This window comes from Pseudophryne corroboree, chromosome 5 (assembly GCF_028390025.1).
Source record: "Pseudophryne corroboree isolate aPseCor3 chromosome 5, aPseCor3.hap2, whole genome shotgun sequence".
NCBI lineage: Eukaryota > Metazoa > Chordata > Amphibia > Anura > Myobatrachidae > Pseudophryne > Pseudophryne corroboree.
The window spans coordinates 602,521,551-602,539,900 of NC_086448.1; the positions used below are offsets into that span (position 1 = coordinate 602,521,551).

Genomic DNA, 18,350 nt, shown 5'->3' on the forward strand with positions numbered 1-18,350 from the left:
ATCTGTTAGACTGAAAGGACTGAACAGACGGCCCCGGGTAGGAACGCCTAGTCGGCGAGGCCCTAGAGGGAAGAACCGTGGATTTCCCAGCAGTGACTTTGGAAATCCACGTATCCAACTCAACCCCAAAGAGCCATTCCCCAGAAAAGAGGAGAGATTCCACACTACGCTTGGATTCTGCGTCCGCTATCCTCTGACGCAACCACAAAGCCCTGGGCGCCAACACTGCCATGGAAGAAGTCCTAGCATTAATATTCCCCATCTCCTAGAGCGAGTCACACAGGACACGTGTAGTGTACTGAATGTGCTTGAGGAGAGTCATCATAGTGACCAGAGGCATAGCCCTGGAGAGGCCCTCCTGAATTTGAGTTGCCCACGTATGAAATAAAAATGAGAGATGGGGGGCTGTGTAACATCTGCCCTAGCAGCTAAGTCTGCAACAGCCTGATGTAGTAACTGAGTTTTCTGAACATTAGCAGTCAGTTATGACGACATATCAGACAGTTTTAAGAGCCCCTAGCCAGGAGGGCTCTGGACCCTCTCCCCCAGCCCCTTCACTGATTTGTGAAGATTGGCTGCATTGTTCACATGAAACAGAATCAGGAGGTAAGGGAGAGAATCTAGTGTGTCATACACTACAGAGTTTGTGTTTACCCATGTATACAGTAATCACAATGACATACACATAATGTAATACTGATCAAGCCTGCCCTTACTGTATGTGAGAGGAGACACACAGAGAAAGACCCCAGCACACCTCTATCTGCACAGCCCCAGTGAGGCTGACAGCCAACTATATCACAGTGAACATACCTCCCAACTTTCACCTGCAGCAAAGCGAGACACATGCACGACAAAGCTGCGTACGCTCCCGAAAAAAGGACGTGGCCTATGAAAAGGGGCATCGCTTCGTGGGAGGACCCGCGATCGTGAGCCACACCCTGTGTTCGTCACTGAGGAGACATGCCCAGCGCTCCATGAGCTGCTGGCATGCCCTCTCCTCCTGTCTCCACTGAATAGACACTGTGCGCATGCACACAGCGCATAGTCACCGCTGCTCTGCCTAGCAGAGCAGCGATGACTGGAGCCTCCCAACTGCCCCCCCCCCACCCCCACCGTGTGACACTGCGACCTGCGGGTGGAACAGCGGGACAGTCCCCAAAAAACGGGACTGTCCCGTGAAAATCGGGACAGTTGGGGAGGTGTGCAGTGAAACACTAGTCATTTCTGTCCTGTAGAGGACACAGATTATGTACAATAGTGGCTCGGGATCCAGTCTGAAGATCGACACTGTCTAGGTCGACAATGTTTAGGTCGACAGTCACTAGGTTGACAGGGTTGGAAGGTCGACAGGGTTTCTAGGTCGACAGGTCAAAAGGTCGACATGAGTTGTTTTTTTTAAATTTCTTTATTTGAACTTCTTCATACTTAACGATCCACGTGGACTACAATTGGAGCGAAGCGAGGCACCTTGAGGGGACACACTGCACTAATTCAGCCTCCCGGTCACTGTACGCAGAAAACACCACCAAAACAAAACCTCATGTTGACCTTTTGACCTAGAAACCCAGTCGACCTTCCGACTGTCGACCTAAATATTGTCGATCTAATGATCTACACCCTAGCGGCTCTCCCCCCTTTACCAGTATTCCAGCGTGTCTTGGGAGCAGGGAAGAGCTGTGTGTGCTGGTTGCTCCGCCAAAACCCCCTCCATCACCTTCAGGCATATGTTATGTGTGTGCGGCGTGCTGCGATTGCGACAGGCAAGGTGCAGTGCCCAGCTGAACAAACAACCTCTCAGAACAGTGGTTCTGCACCTCGCAAGGCCGGTGACCACCCCGCCCCTAACTCCCACTGTGCAGGTATGCTGTTGCCCAAACAGCATACCGAAAATAATACAAGTTTAAAAGAAATTGTAGAAAACTCTCTGGAGCTGCAGAGATGTGCATCCTCTCCTGAAGGCACTTTTTTTCCAAACTGCCTGTGGGAGGGGGAATAGAGGGGAGGAGCCAGCACACCCAGTGAAGAAACTTTAAGTGCACCGGCTCCTTTGGACCCTGTCTATACCCCATCGTACTAAGTCTCCCCAATATCCCTTATGGATGCTAGAGCAAGGTTTCTTTTTAGAAATCGTTTTTGGACTTAATCATCCTCCCTTTCACAAGTTGATGTCTAGCTTCCACATTCATTATACTGAACTAATAGAGGCAGTTTTACATATTAAGTATTTGAGATAGTATTGGTGATCTAGACAGGTATAGAGGTCAGAGACAGTTTGCAGGCAGGAATTAGGTGTATGCAATATTAGGGAGGCACATAACGCAGACACAGGTAGAACAGAATAGGGTATGCTTACATGGACATTTTCTGTCATCATAAAGAAATCCATTTTATCTGTAGTCCATCTTTTTCTTTCCTACCAGTTTATATATGTTATGTTCCAGCCAAACTGATCAATTATGCTAGTTTTTGTGATCATATCACAGTAATTAACCACTTAACTGACAATTTGTTTTCCCAAAAACTGCTCCGAAATGGATTTTTTTTAATGAGTGAATTAGGTGAAGGACATGAATTTAATCGTATCCAAAATGATTTTAATTAAAAAAAAAAGATTTTTTTTAAAAATAATATATTTCCAAACATCGAAACATTGTGACCATCGGAAATATTGCGGCTTCCATGTTAAAAGCCGGGACAGCCTCCAGGTACACAGGTGGGGCTTGGTTAATGACTCCACACTCACTAACTAAACCCAAACATATCAGTTTTCATAACACCTATGTAAAGTAAGCTGGGAAGAGTCTTTAATCCAGCTAGGTCCACACATGTACAAACATACGAATGGTTAGCATTACTGCCTCACGGCACTGAGGTCATGGGTTTGATTCCCACAAATTGTGTGGAGTTTGTATATCCTCCCCGTACTTGCGTGGGTTTCCTCCGGGTACTCCGGTTTCCTCTCACAATCCAAAAATATACTGGTAGGTTAATTGGATCCCAACAAAAAAATGTAAACCTAGCGTGAATGTGTATGCGTGTACATGTGGTAGGGAATATAGATTGTAAGCTCCATTGGGGCAGGGACTGACGTGAATGGCTAAACATTCTCTGTAAAGCGCTGCGGAATATATGGGCACTATATAATTAACTGGTAATAAATTAAATAAATAAAATAATAATACTTGAGATGAGATTCTTCTTACGATGGAAAGTCCAGATGAACATGCTGATTGATTGATTGATTGATGCATACATACTAATCTATCATGCAATATGTTATCCTCATCTTTTGAAACCATCTGCTGGAAAGGTTGTGACTGCAGCAGCAGCAGCAGAAGTATTGGACAGAATGATTTATGGTATGTATAAACTTTCACGTTTGATCCAACAAAGTACCATCGCATCTGTTGAATATGATGACGCCATAAAACCAGATCATTCAATGCCATCTGTTTTCATCAGATAAAACATGATTGTAGACGTGTGCACACACTTACAATATCTCAGGACTGGTTCAGCCAATAGAGCATCTGATGATTGTATAGGTGTGTATCAAGCTTTAGTGATATGATAGTTCCCATTCACATCTACAGATATAAGTATTAAGTAAGTACCGGGATCTGCAAATGTGCTATAGTCTTATCATAAAAGAGCAAAGTCACACCCATTTCCCAAGCAAGAAGCTACAGCGGTCTAAAGTGTTATTGCACTTTTATACGCTTATCTGGCATAGCGGGAATGAATGAGACACTGTTCCCTTGCCACCTACAGTTTCTGCTGTAAACACTGTAATTAAGACAAGAGTACAGCATTTTCATGTTATGCTGAGTTAATGTTTCCTTTCAGTTTTCAGGGTTGAAAAACACATTCTAAAAAAAAAAAGTTTGCTCAGTGATGTTCAAAGTAATCTGACTTCTTTTAAATTGAATAATGATAATCTATTACCAGCCAATAAAATATCAGCTGTGTATACAGAGTTACGTTCTATACCTGATAAAACTGATGTGTTTGAACTATGATTTTACAGAACGTAGGTATTTAATATAGTAGGGAGTACTTTTTCATCATGAATAGAATACAGATGTGTCCTCCTGCACTGTTGCTGCTGTCACTCCAAACAGCCTCTCTCGGCAGCCCAGCTTGCGTCCGGCATCTTTTTCGCTCAAAGGTGCATCTAATTTGCAATGTGACAAAACCGCTTCACGAGACTGATATGCAACACTTTCACAGCTGTGTGAGAAGGAGGCTAAATCTTCAAACAAAGTTCTACAATGTAGCAGCTTATGCAAGGAGCACTCTATCATTTTACTTTTAGGAGGCTGCCTAAAGGAGTGATAATTGCTAGAATTAAATGCATAAAGTGGAGTAATATGTATGATATCTTGGAATGATACAATTGTTTCACTTGGAATAGGGTGTGTCAATTTAATGAAACTGTATCCACTGTGCATAGCTGTGCTATTACTAATTACCGAATCTCCTGTCTGCTGCGAGATTTCAGTGTAATGACCACCAAATCAGCGAGGTACGGACCTGTATCGACCGCCCAAGTCCGTGATTTAGAGGACTGTGTGAATCTGTTCCCTGAGCAGAGGCTTTGGAAAGGTCTGGAGTCAAGACTGCCGTACTGTAGTGTCTCAAAAGACGCCACCATCTTCCCGAGAAGCCGTACTCATAGATGTAAGGACACCGTTTGGTTTCTTAATACCTGATCCACCAGCTTCCTTATGTCCTGGATCTCGTTCTCTGGTACAGACCTCCTCACTTGTAATGAGTTCAATATGAGACCTAGAGACTGAATATCCTGCGTCGGTCTCAGGTTCGATTTCTTAAAGGCGACAATCCAGCCGTGTTGAATAAGAAATTGATGAGCCATCTGAGCATCTCAGATCAGCTGTTCATGCAAAGGGGCCATGATCAGCAGATCTCCAGGTAAGGTACAAACGTAGTACCAAACGCTCTCAAACCTGCGACCATTATTTACCTTGAACTGGTAGTGATTTTTCTCCAGTGCAAAACGCAAGTAGGCTTGGTGAGGGGTCCAAATTGGAACATGAAGGTATGCATCCTTTATGTCCATAGACACCCTGAACTCTTCTTTGTTATAACCGACTGGATTGATTTCATTTTGAATCTAGAAACTGGATTAAAACTGTTAAACTGAGGATTGGTCTGACCGACCCGTCCTGCTTTGGTACGGCCAAAAGATTTGAATAAAACCTTGTTTGTCCTCGAGAAACCAGGACTGGCAGAATTACCCTTGTGTGGTATGCTTTCTCCTTCTGAGGGCACCGAGGCAACTTTGTGGTAAAGAACTGACTGTGATGACGCTTGAAAATGTATCTAACCACCTGTGCACCCACCAGGGGAACCCCAGGTGGTCTGGGAGACCGTATGCCCCTGTTCTGTCAGCCAGCTTGAGGTCTTGCATTTTGGTTTCTGGGAACAATCTCTACCTCTTGACTCGAAAGGACTGTGATCCAAATGAATTACCACTCGACCTGAGTAACCTATTCTATCCTGTGGAGAGGTACTCGTCTGTTTGGTATGTGAAATCCACTTGTCAAAGTCAGGGCCAACTAACCTTTCTCCCCCAGAGAAAAGCCTCTACAACTTTCTTGGAGTCAGAGTCCATCTGTCATTCACCGAGTTCCATAATCCTTCTATACGATAAGGCCGACATCGTTGTGTGACGCTATTTTGCTAGCATCCTTTGAAGCTTGGCGCATATATGTAGCCGACTCTCGGATATGCTCCGCTAGGTGAGCAATGTCCTTCTGGCTATTCTTCTTTCAAAAGCCTGTACAATATATCCAGTCCATGCTACTATGGCCTTGTTTACCCAAGCACTGATATTGTAGGCCCGTGATGCACCTGCCGTCCAAATTAGTTTCAAGTAATTTACCTTCCATTGGTATAGGTAAAATAGCTTATGATAGGCTTACTGAGATAGTGTAAGACCTGCACTTTACCAACTGAACTAGGCAGTCTGCCCTGGAACGTGAAAGCATTTATCGGGCTGCTTCCATGCTACCCCCATCTGAGCTGGAGGAATTGGAAAAACTGGCGACAGCAGTATCTTGTTTTTTATTTAATTTTTTTTCTAATTCGAATAAATCAAACCTCCCTTGTTCCTTCATTTCTTACTCTTTGAAATTGAGGACTTCAATTACCAAAACCTTTCCCCTCCTCCTGTAGGATGTGGAGGGGTCTCATAACCGCCTTACGGACCTTTTTTTTATAAACTGCCTGTGTAGGTGGGGTTAATTTGATCTGAAAATTCCTCCATCTTCTTGGAAAAAGATCCCACAGCTCCTTTTGAATGCTGTTTGTGGGATTCCGCCATCTGAAAATATCTGCCAGGGCATGTTCCCATAAACCAGATGGAGTACCGCTCTCGGGTTGAGCATCTTTGTCATTTACAACATGGATCACACACCCCAGAGCCTTTAACGTTCATATTACATTTTGTGCAAACGTAATCTGTTCTAGAGTTCTAGGCTGGTGCTTTAAACTGGAACAGCACGAACACTCACTGGTACTTTCACCCTTTAAATTAGGAAGAGAAAAACCGTATGGATGGTGGAAGCAAAGGTAAACTTTACCTGGCTGGGCTATCTAAATATATATATTGCTAAAAACAAAACAAAAATTTTTAACAAAAAATATAAAAGTTTACACCAGCCTTCTTACAACCCTCGCACACCCAACTGTGATTCAGTTTTGATGATCGGGGTTGATCTTCAGTCGCTTCTCTTTATTTTCTCAGGATCTTTTAAAAGTCCGTGAAAATATAAAGCATAAAATGCATAATTAAAATATTGGAGGATCCTTTGCAGCAGAGACAACTATTCACCAGAAGAGGAAGCAATTACCCGTTCTATCAGTAGAGGGAGCAAATCATCTATTTTAAATAAGATCCCTCCCTCTGTTGTGACTGGCCACAATATCATGTCCCCACTAAGAGGGGAGTGTTCTGTTCACATTTAGATTCGGCGCCTTTTATTTCTTGAAAAATGTCAGCCATTGAAAAATTTTAGAAACATCACTTAAAACTCCACCGGCGTTCTGGCCGCTGGAGCCCCCTTACTGTCCCAGCGCTCGTTGGTTAAGTTGCTCCCCGGCTGTAAACGCTGGAGCCCCCGGTCGGTGCTGCTCTGCCGTGACCTCGCAGCGCGTCCCAGTGAGACGCCTTTGCCGTGAGTCACCCCCCGCCGCAAATGTAATACTCTCCCCCGGCCTCCTGACACCAGCCTTCTTATGTTCTAATGCGCTCCTCTACTGAGCGTGGATCTGATTACCGGGGGGCTGGAGGTCTCCTGCGCCGCTGTGCTGAGCGCTCTATCACCTCGTGCGCCCTCGGAGGGAGTAGTGGATGGCTGCGGCTTGGGAGGCTAGAATCTCTATGTGCTGGCGGTGGGAGGGGGCAAGCAGGGGACACCCCCCGCTGTCTGAACGCTGCTGCCGTGTCTCTGCATAAGCTGGGAGCCGGGAGTAATAATCTTAGCACCAGTTTTTTTTTTTTTTTTTATCCCTAACCTCTTTCTGAAAGGAAGGACATCAGTGTTACGGAGGCGAGGGGCAGGACTGCAGTTATTAGAGAAATGTGCAGACTGCAGGATTTTTAAACTAGGGCCCTTTTGTACAACCAGTACTCACTCTGCCCCATTACACCATGGAACCCTGACTTGCTTTGCTGCTCCTGTAGAGAGATGCAGGTCCCATTTATTGGGGACCATTGTCTCTCCAGTCTTAAGACTTTTGTCCCCCTTTTAATTAGGTTGACTCAGTCTAATTTTTTTTTTTTAAATGGAGCAGGAGCTCCTATCTGTACTTGCACCTCCTAGGCACAATTTTTCAAACTGAGGGAGGAGGGATGTGAAGGGGGAGGAGCCGGCTGTGCAGACAATGCTAATTTTTAGATTGTGCCACACCTCCGGTTGCAAGCTTCACACCCCTACTGTATAAGACTCCAGTGTCCCCTAGTGGATGAAAGAGAAAGACTCAACGCACGTCACTGGTGTATACATACCCAGGTGTGTGGCACGTGAACTTACTGCAAGCATAACAAGCTCTTCTTTTGTCTTCCATGGGTGTTTCCTGTATCAGCACCACTGTGGACAATGTGCGTTATGGGAATGTACTTAGTAGCCACTCACAGGGGCTACCCCAAGTCACTTTAATTTAAAAAACAAAACAAAAAACCAGCATTGCAATCTCAAGGTAACCTGATAGTACGTGGGGCATATTTACAGTACAATTTTGGATAGATGTGCACTTGTATAACTACATGTTTGTCACAGCACTGGGAGTTCCGTAGTCAATGCTCTTGGCCATGACCAACTGTCAATTGTTTTTGCTGATAAAGCTCTAGTTCCTGTTCTCATGGGTCTTCACTTTGAGGAGGGTTCTGGTTACAAATTTGCATAATTGCTGTGTGATTAAAATCACTTTAACCAGGAATTGCACAATCAAAAATATTTTATTTTGCTCTCTTACCAGATGGAAGTGCGCTGACCAGACAGCACAGTATAAAATGTGCTGCTTCAGTTAGGAGTCAGGATTGAAACCACAGAAAGACAAACACAGCCATTTCTTCCTCATCCACCATCCATCCACATAGATTACGTGGTTTCATTAAATAAAAAGTTACATTCCAGGAACAAAGGCCTGTTTTCCTTCCCGCAACTCGTTTACTTAAGTCAGGAATAGTCCACTGTGACAGAAACTTCATTAATGAAGTAGAGTGGTTAAAGTTGCCCATCTTTGGTATAGGTGGCAGGGGCGCCGGAATGTGATGTGGTTGGGGAGGCGTACATAAAAATACATTTTGGTGCTCCCATCCACGCTTAAACTCAACCCCCCAGTTGGGAGCTCTTACCCCCAGATCACCTGACTTCAATATTCCGGCGCAGCAGCATGCTGCCCTGTGTCCTGTCCTAGCCAGATTTCACAGATGCATTACCTGGAGGAGGCAAGGCCATGCTGAGCCTGCTGGGACATCCCCGCCTCCTCCCTGTAATACTTATGTGAAGAGCCGGCTGGACAGGTACGCTGCAGCGCTGGAGTTTTGAAGTCAGAGTCTCTGCGATGATCTGGGAGTTAGCACTTCCCCACCCCAGCGCCTCTGACATGCTGCCCCCCCCCCCCTCCCTATTCAGAAGCCTCTGATAGGTGGCGACAGGTGCCTGAAGCTTGTTATTGGGTGTAGAAACTGAACACCTTTTATAATACATGCCTTCCAGCGACTTTCACTAAGTAGCTTGCTTCTGTAATTTTCTAGCAGTATCTGTATATCAGTCTTACATAGCTGGTTGTGGTCATTGCTGCTAAACACATTACATTACCCTACATGGCTGCTATACATTCCTTGCTGCACCTTACCACACAAGGATAAAGCTTAGTAATCAGCCAAAAAAAAAACATGACTGGAAACCAAAACCTCCTTTGGCCTTTCCTCTACGACATATGCCCATGTTTAAGTGTTTATAAAGTCCATTCAAACCACCAGCTGTGCCCCATTAGAAAAGCATAGGTGGCAGACCGCTGCCAAAGAGTAACCTCCACGAACTTGGCATCTTCCAGGGAGGGGCGATATCATCAGTCTGTAAACAAGCAATAATGAGTTGGTTAATTGGGGTTATTATGGACAAAGTCGTGTTTTTTTTCGTGCACAGCAATAATAATAATAAGCTCAATCAATTGTGATTAAACAGCAGCAGTACAGAGATAACAATATAAAACAGTCAAAAAGTAAAACAATCTATGCTGTCAATTCAATTCAGCGCGGATCGAATAGCGCTGGGAATTAGCTCCCGGTGCTATTCAATTCTGGGCACTGTCATGTTGGGGTTAGGCTGGTTCTCAGGCTAAACAGGGTGATAACGGACATATGGACAAAATTTGCAATCCTTTTGCTAGCATGCTGACCGCCGCCCCCCCCGCCCCCCTCTTCAACAAGCAGTAATTGCGATCGCATAGCAATTTCTGCTTGTTAGCATCCTCTATTTTTAGCAGAAATAGAGGACACCTCCTGCCAGCGCAAGAGGCATCCTCTATAGGCAGGATGCCATAGCTGCGCCCGCAGGAGGCTTGCCATGTTCCTGATTGCAGCAGCTGCGTGTGACGTCACGCAGCCGCCACGATCACCCCCCCGTTCGCGCCGCAATTCCGTTCCGTATCTGCCCTGGAAATGGAGCGTTGCGTTATGTCCTGACGAATGGAGTCAATTTTGGATGTGAAGTAGGTGGCAAAGTCAAGAGCAGTAAGTGAAGAGGGGAGTTGAGGTAGTGGTGGGCAGAGGAGCGAGTTGAACGTGGCAAAGAGGCGCCGGGGGTTTGAGGATTGGGAGGAGATGAGGTTTTTGAAGTAAGACTGTTTAGAGAGGGTGAGGGCAGCAAAGTAGGATGAGAGCATACATTTGTAGTGGAGGAAGTCAGCCTTAGTGCGTGATTTAATCCAGCGGTACGTGAGCATTTTTTCAGATATCTGGTGCATTTGGTGTGCCAGGGGTGAGGTGTCGATCTGCGAGGGTGAATAGTTGTTGGTGGAGCGACAGAGTCAAGAGCAGAGGTAAGGGATGCATTGTATAGGGAAGTAGCTTGTTCAGGGCAGGAAAGAATAGGAGAGAGAAGAGAGTCAAACAGGGAAGATAGGGAAGTGGTGTCAATAGCCTCAATGTTACGCTTTGTGATGGTAGTCTTAGGTGGTAAAGATGGAGAAGCAGATAGAGATAGGTTAATAAAAGTGAGCAGGTGATGGTCAGAGAGGGGGAACAGGGAGTTGGAGAAATCAGAAAGATCACAGCGGTGAGTGAAGACTAGATCCAGTAAGCTTCCACTCACATGGGAGGGGGAGGAGGTCCACTGGGAGAGACCAAGAGAAGAGGTGAGGTTAAGGCAGGCATGTCCAAACTGCGGCCCTCCAGCTGTTGAGAAACTACACATCCCAGCATGCCCTGACACAGCTTTTGCATTCTCTGACAGCAAAACTGTGTCAGGGAATGCTGGGACATGCCTGGGTTAAGGAGTTTAGAGGCAGGTGATTATATTTAAAATAAACAAGTTAGACTGAGGTATAGAGAATGCACCTTTAAATCCATATGAAATGGCTAATCAAAGCCAACAAAGACATATCAACAGAATTTATTACAGTGAAAAGACTAGCAGGAAATCTATAGCATACTGAATAAATGTGAATGTCGCTGTCATTTGAAGTTAAGATGACCAATTTGGAAAAAAAAATAATCACACACTGGCTTTAGGGTGTAAAGCTACTTACTGCGGATTCACGCAAATGAAGCCATTTGTTGAGGTGATCGAGAAGGGCAAAAGCATCAGGAATGTTGTCACCTTCTGAACAGAACTTTAAAACAACAGCCATGTGAATGTCTTCTGAGCAGCTGGGAGGAGAGGAAACATATTGCTAATAGCAAGTACCGATTTGTAGCAGTATTCATACACTGATGCTATGGGTTCCATCAGAAACACTTTCCTCATTTCTATATCAAAATGTAAAGCAGCAGGATACTAGGGGTTGCAATTAAATAAATAAGTAAATTTTCTAGACTTCCTTACTTTATATGTATTTATTTAATCACCTCTTGGCAGCTTCGTCTGTTCTATAAAGATTTATTTTGACATTGCTCAAAGGATAAAAGTAGTAGCATTTCTTAATGGTCAAATAATGTAGTTGCACTTGATTTAGCGGCAATCCCGATTTAGCAACACTTGACTAAAATGAAGGAATATGGAAGCTAGAATTTAAGTATTCCTTTTTCACATCTTGCGTATAAGTGTGTTATAACCTGGTGTCCGGTTATGTTTATATTTGTCATATATATTGTCAAAGTCGAAAAATATCGTTATTCTCATCGCCTTGTACTAACCCCAATGCTCATGCCCGCTGCGCGTACATTCAGTCTGCTGTACGTGCACATGTCCGCAAAGTGCGTACGCTCGCCCCGGCGAGTACGCGCGGTATATGCGTATTTACGGTAGAGTTTATGAGCTTGTAGCGGGCGATTCGTTTATAGTATATTTAACCCACATAGCATGTTTTGTAGGTAATATTCCCTTTAATAATATCTATAAGTATGATTCGTGTAACTGGTTCATGAACAAAGGAATTCCTCTTTGCATGATACGAAGGGTCAGACAGGGTCTGGGCGGTGGTGTTTCGTACCTAACCGAAGAGTATTTTATTAGAAACATTCCGGTGTTGGTTAGGAAGAGATCGGTCGCTCCAGCGTATAGTTATATGTAAAAGTAGTTTATGGACTTTAAAAGTATTTGCTGTTTTATTACACATGTGGTGTGAGTCCTGAGAATCCCTCCCAGCTGAGCATTTTGGAATAGTCACAACCCACCTGTTCAAACTAACCTATGACCTTTTGTTATAATGCGAAGACAGGTTTCTGTGTCCAATGAACAATAAGATTGTAGGGCCCTTAGTAGTGTACTGTACTTAGTGTATATAAGGCAGCCAGTCTGGGCCAGCTCAGTCTACTCTCCACAAAGGTTTTCATCATTGACTAACTAGAGAGCTGGTTTCCAGGACTGCGCAGCGATCATTCCCCAGTGTGTAAGTTTTTCTCTGTGACCAACTTAATCTCTGTCTGTATTTGCCATACTCTCTCTCTCACTGTTATTGTTTAGGATTAAGACGCTATTGTATATTTATGTCCAGTTATTCTGTTTAGATATTGATGTTAGTTTGTAGTGTATAAGCTGTTAACTGTATTTTCCCTTTTTACATAGCTAAATCTCGTTAGTAAAGGTGTTGGAACCTCAGCAAGGAGTCTGTGTTTCTCTAGCTAGTATAAAGGGTTTCTGAGTATACCAATCACTCAAACAGCTTGCTTAAATATCCAGGTTAACCAGTGGTATATCATTACAGTGTTACAATACTAAGGTTTACAGTGTAAGCATATTCTATTTAAAGTTTATAAAAGTACTGTCTGTGTGTGCGCTCGCTGTGTGTATTCCGTACACCCAGCGCAGTGTGTGTACGTTACTTGCGTACCACGTGTGAGGTCTTCATACGCAAATAGCGTATGAAGTGCGTAGCACGTGCACGTGGTTTAGCGGCCACTACGGCTACACGGTATTAGTATATAGCTAATGTTAAAAGGTAGATAACGGACTATATATATATATATATATATATATATATATATATATATATATATATATATATATATATATATATATACACACACACACACACATATATATAAATACACACACAGTCACCTCTCCTCTGCCTTGGTCACTGCTTCCCATGCACGAGTTCAGGATTTTGCCCGTGCTGCACCCCTTCAGTGGAACGCGCTCCCCCGCTCAATTAGACTCTCCCCGACCTTGCAAAGCTTCAAACGGGGCACTGAAAACTGTCAAAGTCAGAAAAATATCTCTGTGCACACGGCCATATTTGCACCTCATTCATGTCCGCGCTGCGCAGGCGTACGCTCTCCCGTACGTGCACATACTCACAGCCGCGGGCACCCGCAGGCGCACGGTATGCGTATTTACGGTAGAGTTTATGTAATCATAGCGTGCGACTCAATCGTTACATATTTTCATTAATAATATATTTTATAGATCATGGTCCCTTTGATAGATTCTGAAAGTTTGGTTAATATAGAATGTCCCTGAACGGAGGAATCCCTCTTTGTATTGTGCGAAGGGTCTAACAGGAGTCATACAGTGGTGTTTGGTACCCATCGGAAGAGTATTTAAATAGCAATATTCCGGTGTTGGTTTGGAGCGGATTAATCGCTCGTGCGAATAGTTATGGACATAAGAAGTTATGTCCATTTATTATTATTTGTTCTTACTTAGTCATGCACCTGAACAGTACAGGTATCAGTGGGTCTCAAATGGCTCTTTGACCTCAGAGATCCCCCAAACAATAGTTTGCATGTTGGGAGGGCCTCATATCTTTACATGCATAAGGTAAGCACCGGAATAGTAATTGAAGATCAATTGTACTCCAAATCAGTATCTTTCCCGCAGACGGAGTACAATAGCCTTTAATTACACTGAGCTTTGAGACTCAATGAGGAGGGCCAACACCTGTGTTTACAAATGGGGCTGGATTTGTATACAGGAGAATGAGGGCTGAGATGTCATTGTCTCAACTGAAAGTGGACATCATGAATATAGAACAGAACCCAGACAGGATTCTGTTTTGTATTCGCCAAACAATAGCTCTCCAGAAGACAGGAGTGTGTTAGTTATCACCCATTGTTTTGCATAACCAAGACCACATACAGCCCACCTGTATGAATCAACCTATGACCTTTGTTATAATGCGAAGCCGAATTCCTGCGTCCAATGGACAATGAGATTGTAGGGACCATTAGATTGCATTGTGTGAGTAGCATAAAAGACGGGCCTGTGGCATCCAGCTTGCACTTCTCATCAAACGGTTCTCATTGCTGATAATCGGGAAGCTGGCTGTCCAGAAAGCGCTTGCGATCGTTACCCTTGTGCGTAAGTCTCTCCGTGATCATATTGTCTTACTGTGAGCCATTTCTCTCATCTCTCATCTCTCTCTCTCTACTCTCTCTCTCGTATTTTCCCTTGATTAGATTGAGTTGTATTGTATTTATAGTGTAGTTATTTGGTTAGGAAGTCTCTGTTATATTGTAGTGTATCATTTGTACTGTGATTCCTTTTTGCAAGTATATTAGTTATAATACATATAGTAGGCTTTGGACCCTAAACAAGTATCTGTGTATTTCTTATAGTGTTAAGTGTTCACTTGAGCCTCGGTGACTCTCAAGCAGCTTTGTATTTAATCAGGTTACACCAGGTTGCACTTACACCCTGTCTCAACACTAAGGTATACTGTGTATTTCATTGTTAAAAATATAGATATAAAGGTATAGTGTTGTGAGCGTCTGCGCCGCTGGTGACCTCCTCGTGGTCTCGAGCGTCTGCTACGCCATAGCGAATCATTACGTTTGTCTATAGCCAATAGCGTGCCTGCCTGTGATCATTTACTCGTGAGTGAACGTGACGCCTGAGCGTCTCGATCACGGCTAAGCGATCGATACGCAAATAGCGTACCTTTACGGTACTTCTTACGCATTCAGCGTACAGTGTTCTTAGACCTCATAAAGGGTTGTTTATACGACAAAAGAATTTAGCATTGTCAATTGGGGGACTCGTCCTGTCCTTCACATATCTCTGCTAGGTAATATCAGCAGACATTATCCATCAGCAAAGGGCGGGATCATATTCCTTGCAGTGCTGATTGGATAAGCGTCTGTTTCGCTTAGTAAAGGGTGCTGAGGGAATCCGGGACCGGAGGTAAGAACAGTACGCTATTGTCTTTGAAAATCTGGTTTTTATTTCAATTTGGTGCCAACTACACACTCAGGCCTAGAATAACTTTAGGAGTTTTGAATGATGACTTTCTTTGTGACAAGAGGCCGCATGGTCTGTCCACCATTTTGTGTGACCCTCATGGAGGTGGAAGGGGGAGGAGCAGCGGCCATTTTGGGAAGGTCAAATTTTTTTTTTCTGAGCGGCTGGTTTTCAGTTGACTCAGGAAACAATCAGCCATCCACTGTCAAAAAGAAATCATCATTTAATGAGTTTTTTTTTTAATGCATTTATTTAATCTATATCATAGTCAATCATAGGTAATAGTGATTGGTACTTATATGTAATATCTATATGCGTGTGCTTACATCAATGTATGTTATTAGATTAAATTTAGAATTGCATTTTCATCTGTGTAAGTTTCACATCTCACCTTCCTGTTTGCCATTTGCATTGATAACGTGCTAAGAAAGATTTGTTGCTACTCGGTAGTTAAAGTGTAAAAGTAATACATTTAAGGGGTAATTTGTAAAGCACGCACACAGTCTCGCCTAAGAATACAAGGGAGATTTGGGTGGTGTATAGTGAATGATTACACTTAAAGATCATTCACATTGATAAACGTGTAGTGTGTTACTGTGAACGTACTTGGTCTGTGTACAAGTGTGCTTACAAGGACAGAGCGTACGCAATCCAAAGGCAGACGCACGCAGCGTACATTATGCAACGGAGCGTCCGGTTACGCCCACGTAGCTCAAGTCACGATAAGTTGAAATAACGCAAAGGCGATAAGTAACGCACAGCGGTAGATAACGCGACGCGGTAAATAACGCAAATCTATTTTTGGAAAATCTGAAATTTAGTTTAATAGATCCTGCTCCTAATTGGTAACACAGCTGGGCTAAAGAAAAAAATTTCTGCGCAGAAATAGATATATAAATGAAAGTGTACATGTGTTGAGTGAGTGTGTTTTTGTATACAAGTTTATACAACTTAGAGGTTGAACCAAAAGAAATCGGGTAGGACATACGTGTAAGTGACATACACGGTGGCTAGGGAGGCATCCCTGGTTAAACATAATATTTGAGCATTAGAGTATAGCGGACCAGTACAAGACCAGGAGGTCAGACCAGGAGGTCGTACAGACAAGACCAGGAGGTCATAAGGAGACAAAGAGGTCCGCTATAAAGGTAAGAGGCACAACCCCGGGGGTTGGTGCAGAACCCATATAGGCCATAAGCTCTTGCTGAAGGAATCGCGGCCGGAAACATCGATTCCACTGATCTCTCAGTACATAACAGGTAGTGCTTATGTACTGAACGATTGTACCGCACGTAATTGTGTGCAGTAGTTAGTAATCTGACCTAATACCATTAGAGTAAAGTGGTCACAAACGCTATTTGTACATTCTGACGTGATTTGTGTAATTTTTTATTTTTTAAGGGAAGTTCGCTGGTCACTCAGGAACTATCTAACAACCCCACCTTTACTGGAAAGAGTAAGTGTCCTGCGGGTAACCCTCATATGTTCCAGTAAACAGAAGGTTCTTTCTGGTAGGGCCCTGTATCGAGTACGCCAGCACCATGTCGGTGTGATCAGGTCGTATTGGTCGAGGTGGGCGAGTGAGTGGGGTACTCGGTAAACCGCCACCGCCGGCCTATTTTGAATAATTTGGTTTGCTGTAAGGGTTCGCTGAAGACCGTGATATAAAGATCAAAGGAGTAGTAAGCAACACCTGCAGATTATGGGGGCCAATTGTTCAGGTAGGGGGCGATCAACCTCGGTTCGGGTTGATTCAGAGAACCGACCAGTTGGGTCGGTAAGGTACATCATGTGTGAGAAATATGGAAGTCACACAGAGGTTTTATGTGATGAATGGGAGAGAATGACTGTACGAGACAGGGAGAAATTCCCAAGAATAGGTAGCTTCAGTCCAGAAGTGTTACAAAATTTAAGGAGGAGGATATGTCTCATAAAACCAACAAAGAGACGAAGTAAACAATAAGATTTTACTTACCGATAAATCTATTTCTCGGAGTCCGTAGTGGATGCTGGGGTTCCTGAAAGGACCATGGGGAATAGTGGCTCCGCAGGAGACAGGGCACAAAAAGTAAAGCTTTTCCAGATCAGGTGGTGTGCACTGGCACCTCCCCCTATGACCCTCCTCCAGACTCCAGTTAGGTACTGTGCCCGGACGAGCGTACACAATAAGGGAGGATTTTGAATCCCGGGTAAGACTCATACCAGCCACACCAATCACACCGTACAACTTGTGATCTAAACCCAGTTAACAGTATGATAACAGCGGAGCCTCTGAAAGATGGCTTCCTTCAACAATAACCCGAATTTGTTAACAATAACTATGTACAATTATTGCAGATAATCCGCACTTGGGATGGGCCCCCAGCATCCACTACGGACTCCGAGAAATAGATTTATCGGTAAGTAAAATCTTATTTTCTCTATCGTCCTAGTGGATGCTGGGGTTCCTGAAAGGACCATGGGGATTATACCAAAGCTCCCAAACGGGCGGGAGAGTGCGGATGACTCTGCAGCACCGAATGAGAGAACTCCAGGTCCTCCTTAGCCAGAGTATCAAATTTGTAAAATTTTACAAACGTGTTCTCCCCTGACCACGTAGCTGCTCGGCCAAGTTGTAATGCCGAGACCCCTCGGGCAGCCGCCCAAGATGAGCCCACCTTCCTTGTGGAGTGGGCCTTTACAGATTTAGGCTGTGGCAGGCCTGCCACAGAATGTGCAAGTTGGATTGTGCTACAGATCCAACGAGCAATCGTCTGCTTAGACGCAGGAGCACCCATCTTGTTGGGTGCATACAATATAAACAACGAGTCAGATTTTCTGACTCCAGCTGTCCTTGCAATATATATTTTTAATGCTCTGACAACGTCCAGTAACTTGGAGTCCTCCAAGTCACTTGTAGCCGCAGGCACTACAATAGGCTGGTTCAGATGAAATGCTGACACCACCTTAGGGAGAAAATGCGGACGAGTCCGC

General features: G+C 44.1%; 1 protein-coding gene across 1 annotated transcript in view; it reads right to left on the bottom strand.

The window, feature by feature from the left end:
• Positions 1 to 8,466: 8,466 nt before the first annotated feature.
• The window catches only part of PSMG2 (proteasome assembly chaperone 2), a 79,806-nt gene continuing 69,922 nt past the window's right edge, over positions 8,467 to 18,350 (bottom strand). The window contains exons 6-7 of the mRNA XM_063923424.1: positions 11,284 to 11,404; positions 8,467 to 9,608 (exon numbers count right to left, since the gene is read on the bottom strand). Coding sequence (XP_063779494.1) covers positions 9,525 to 9,608; positions 11,284 to 11,404 — 205 coding nt within the window. The 3' untranslated portion in view covers positions 8,467 to 9,524. The remainder of the gene's footprint in view (positions 9,609 to 11,283; positions 11,405 to 18,350) is intronic.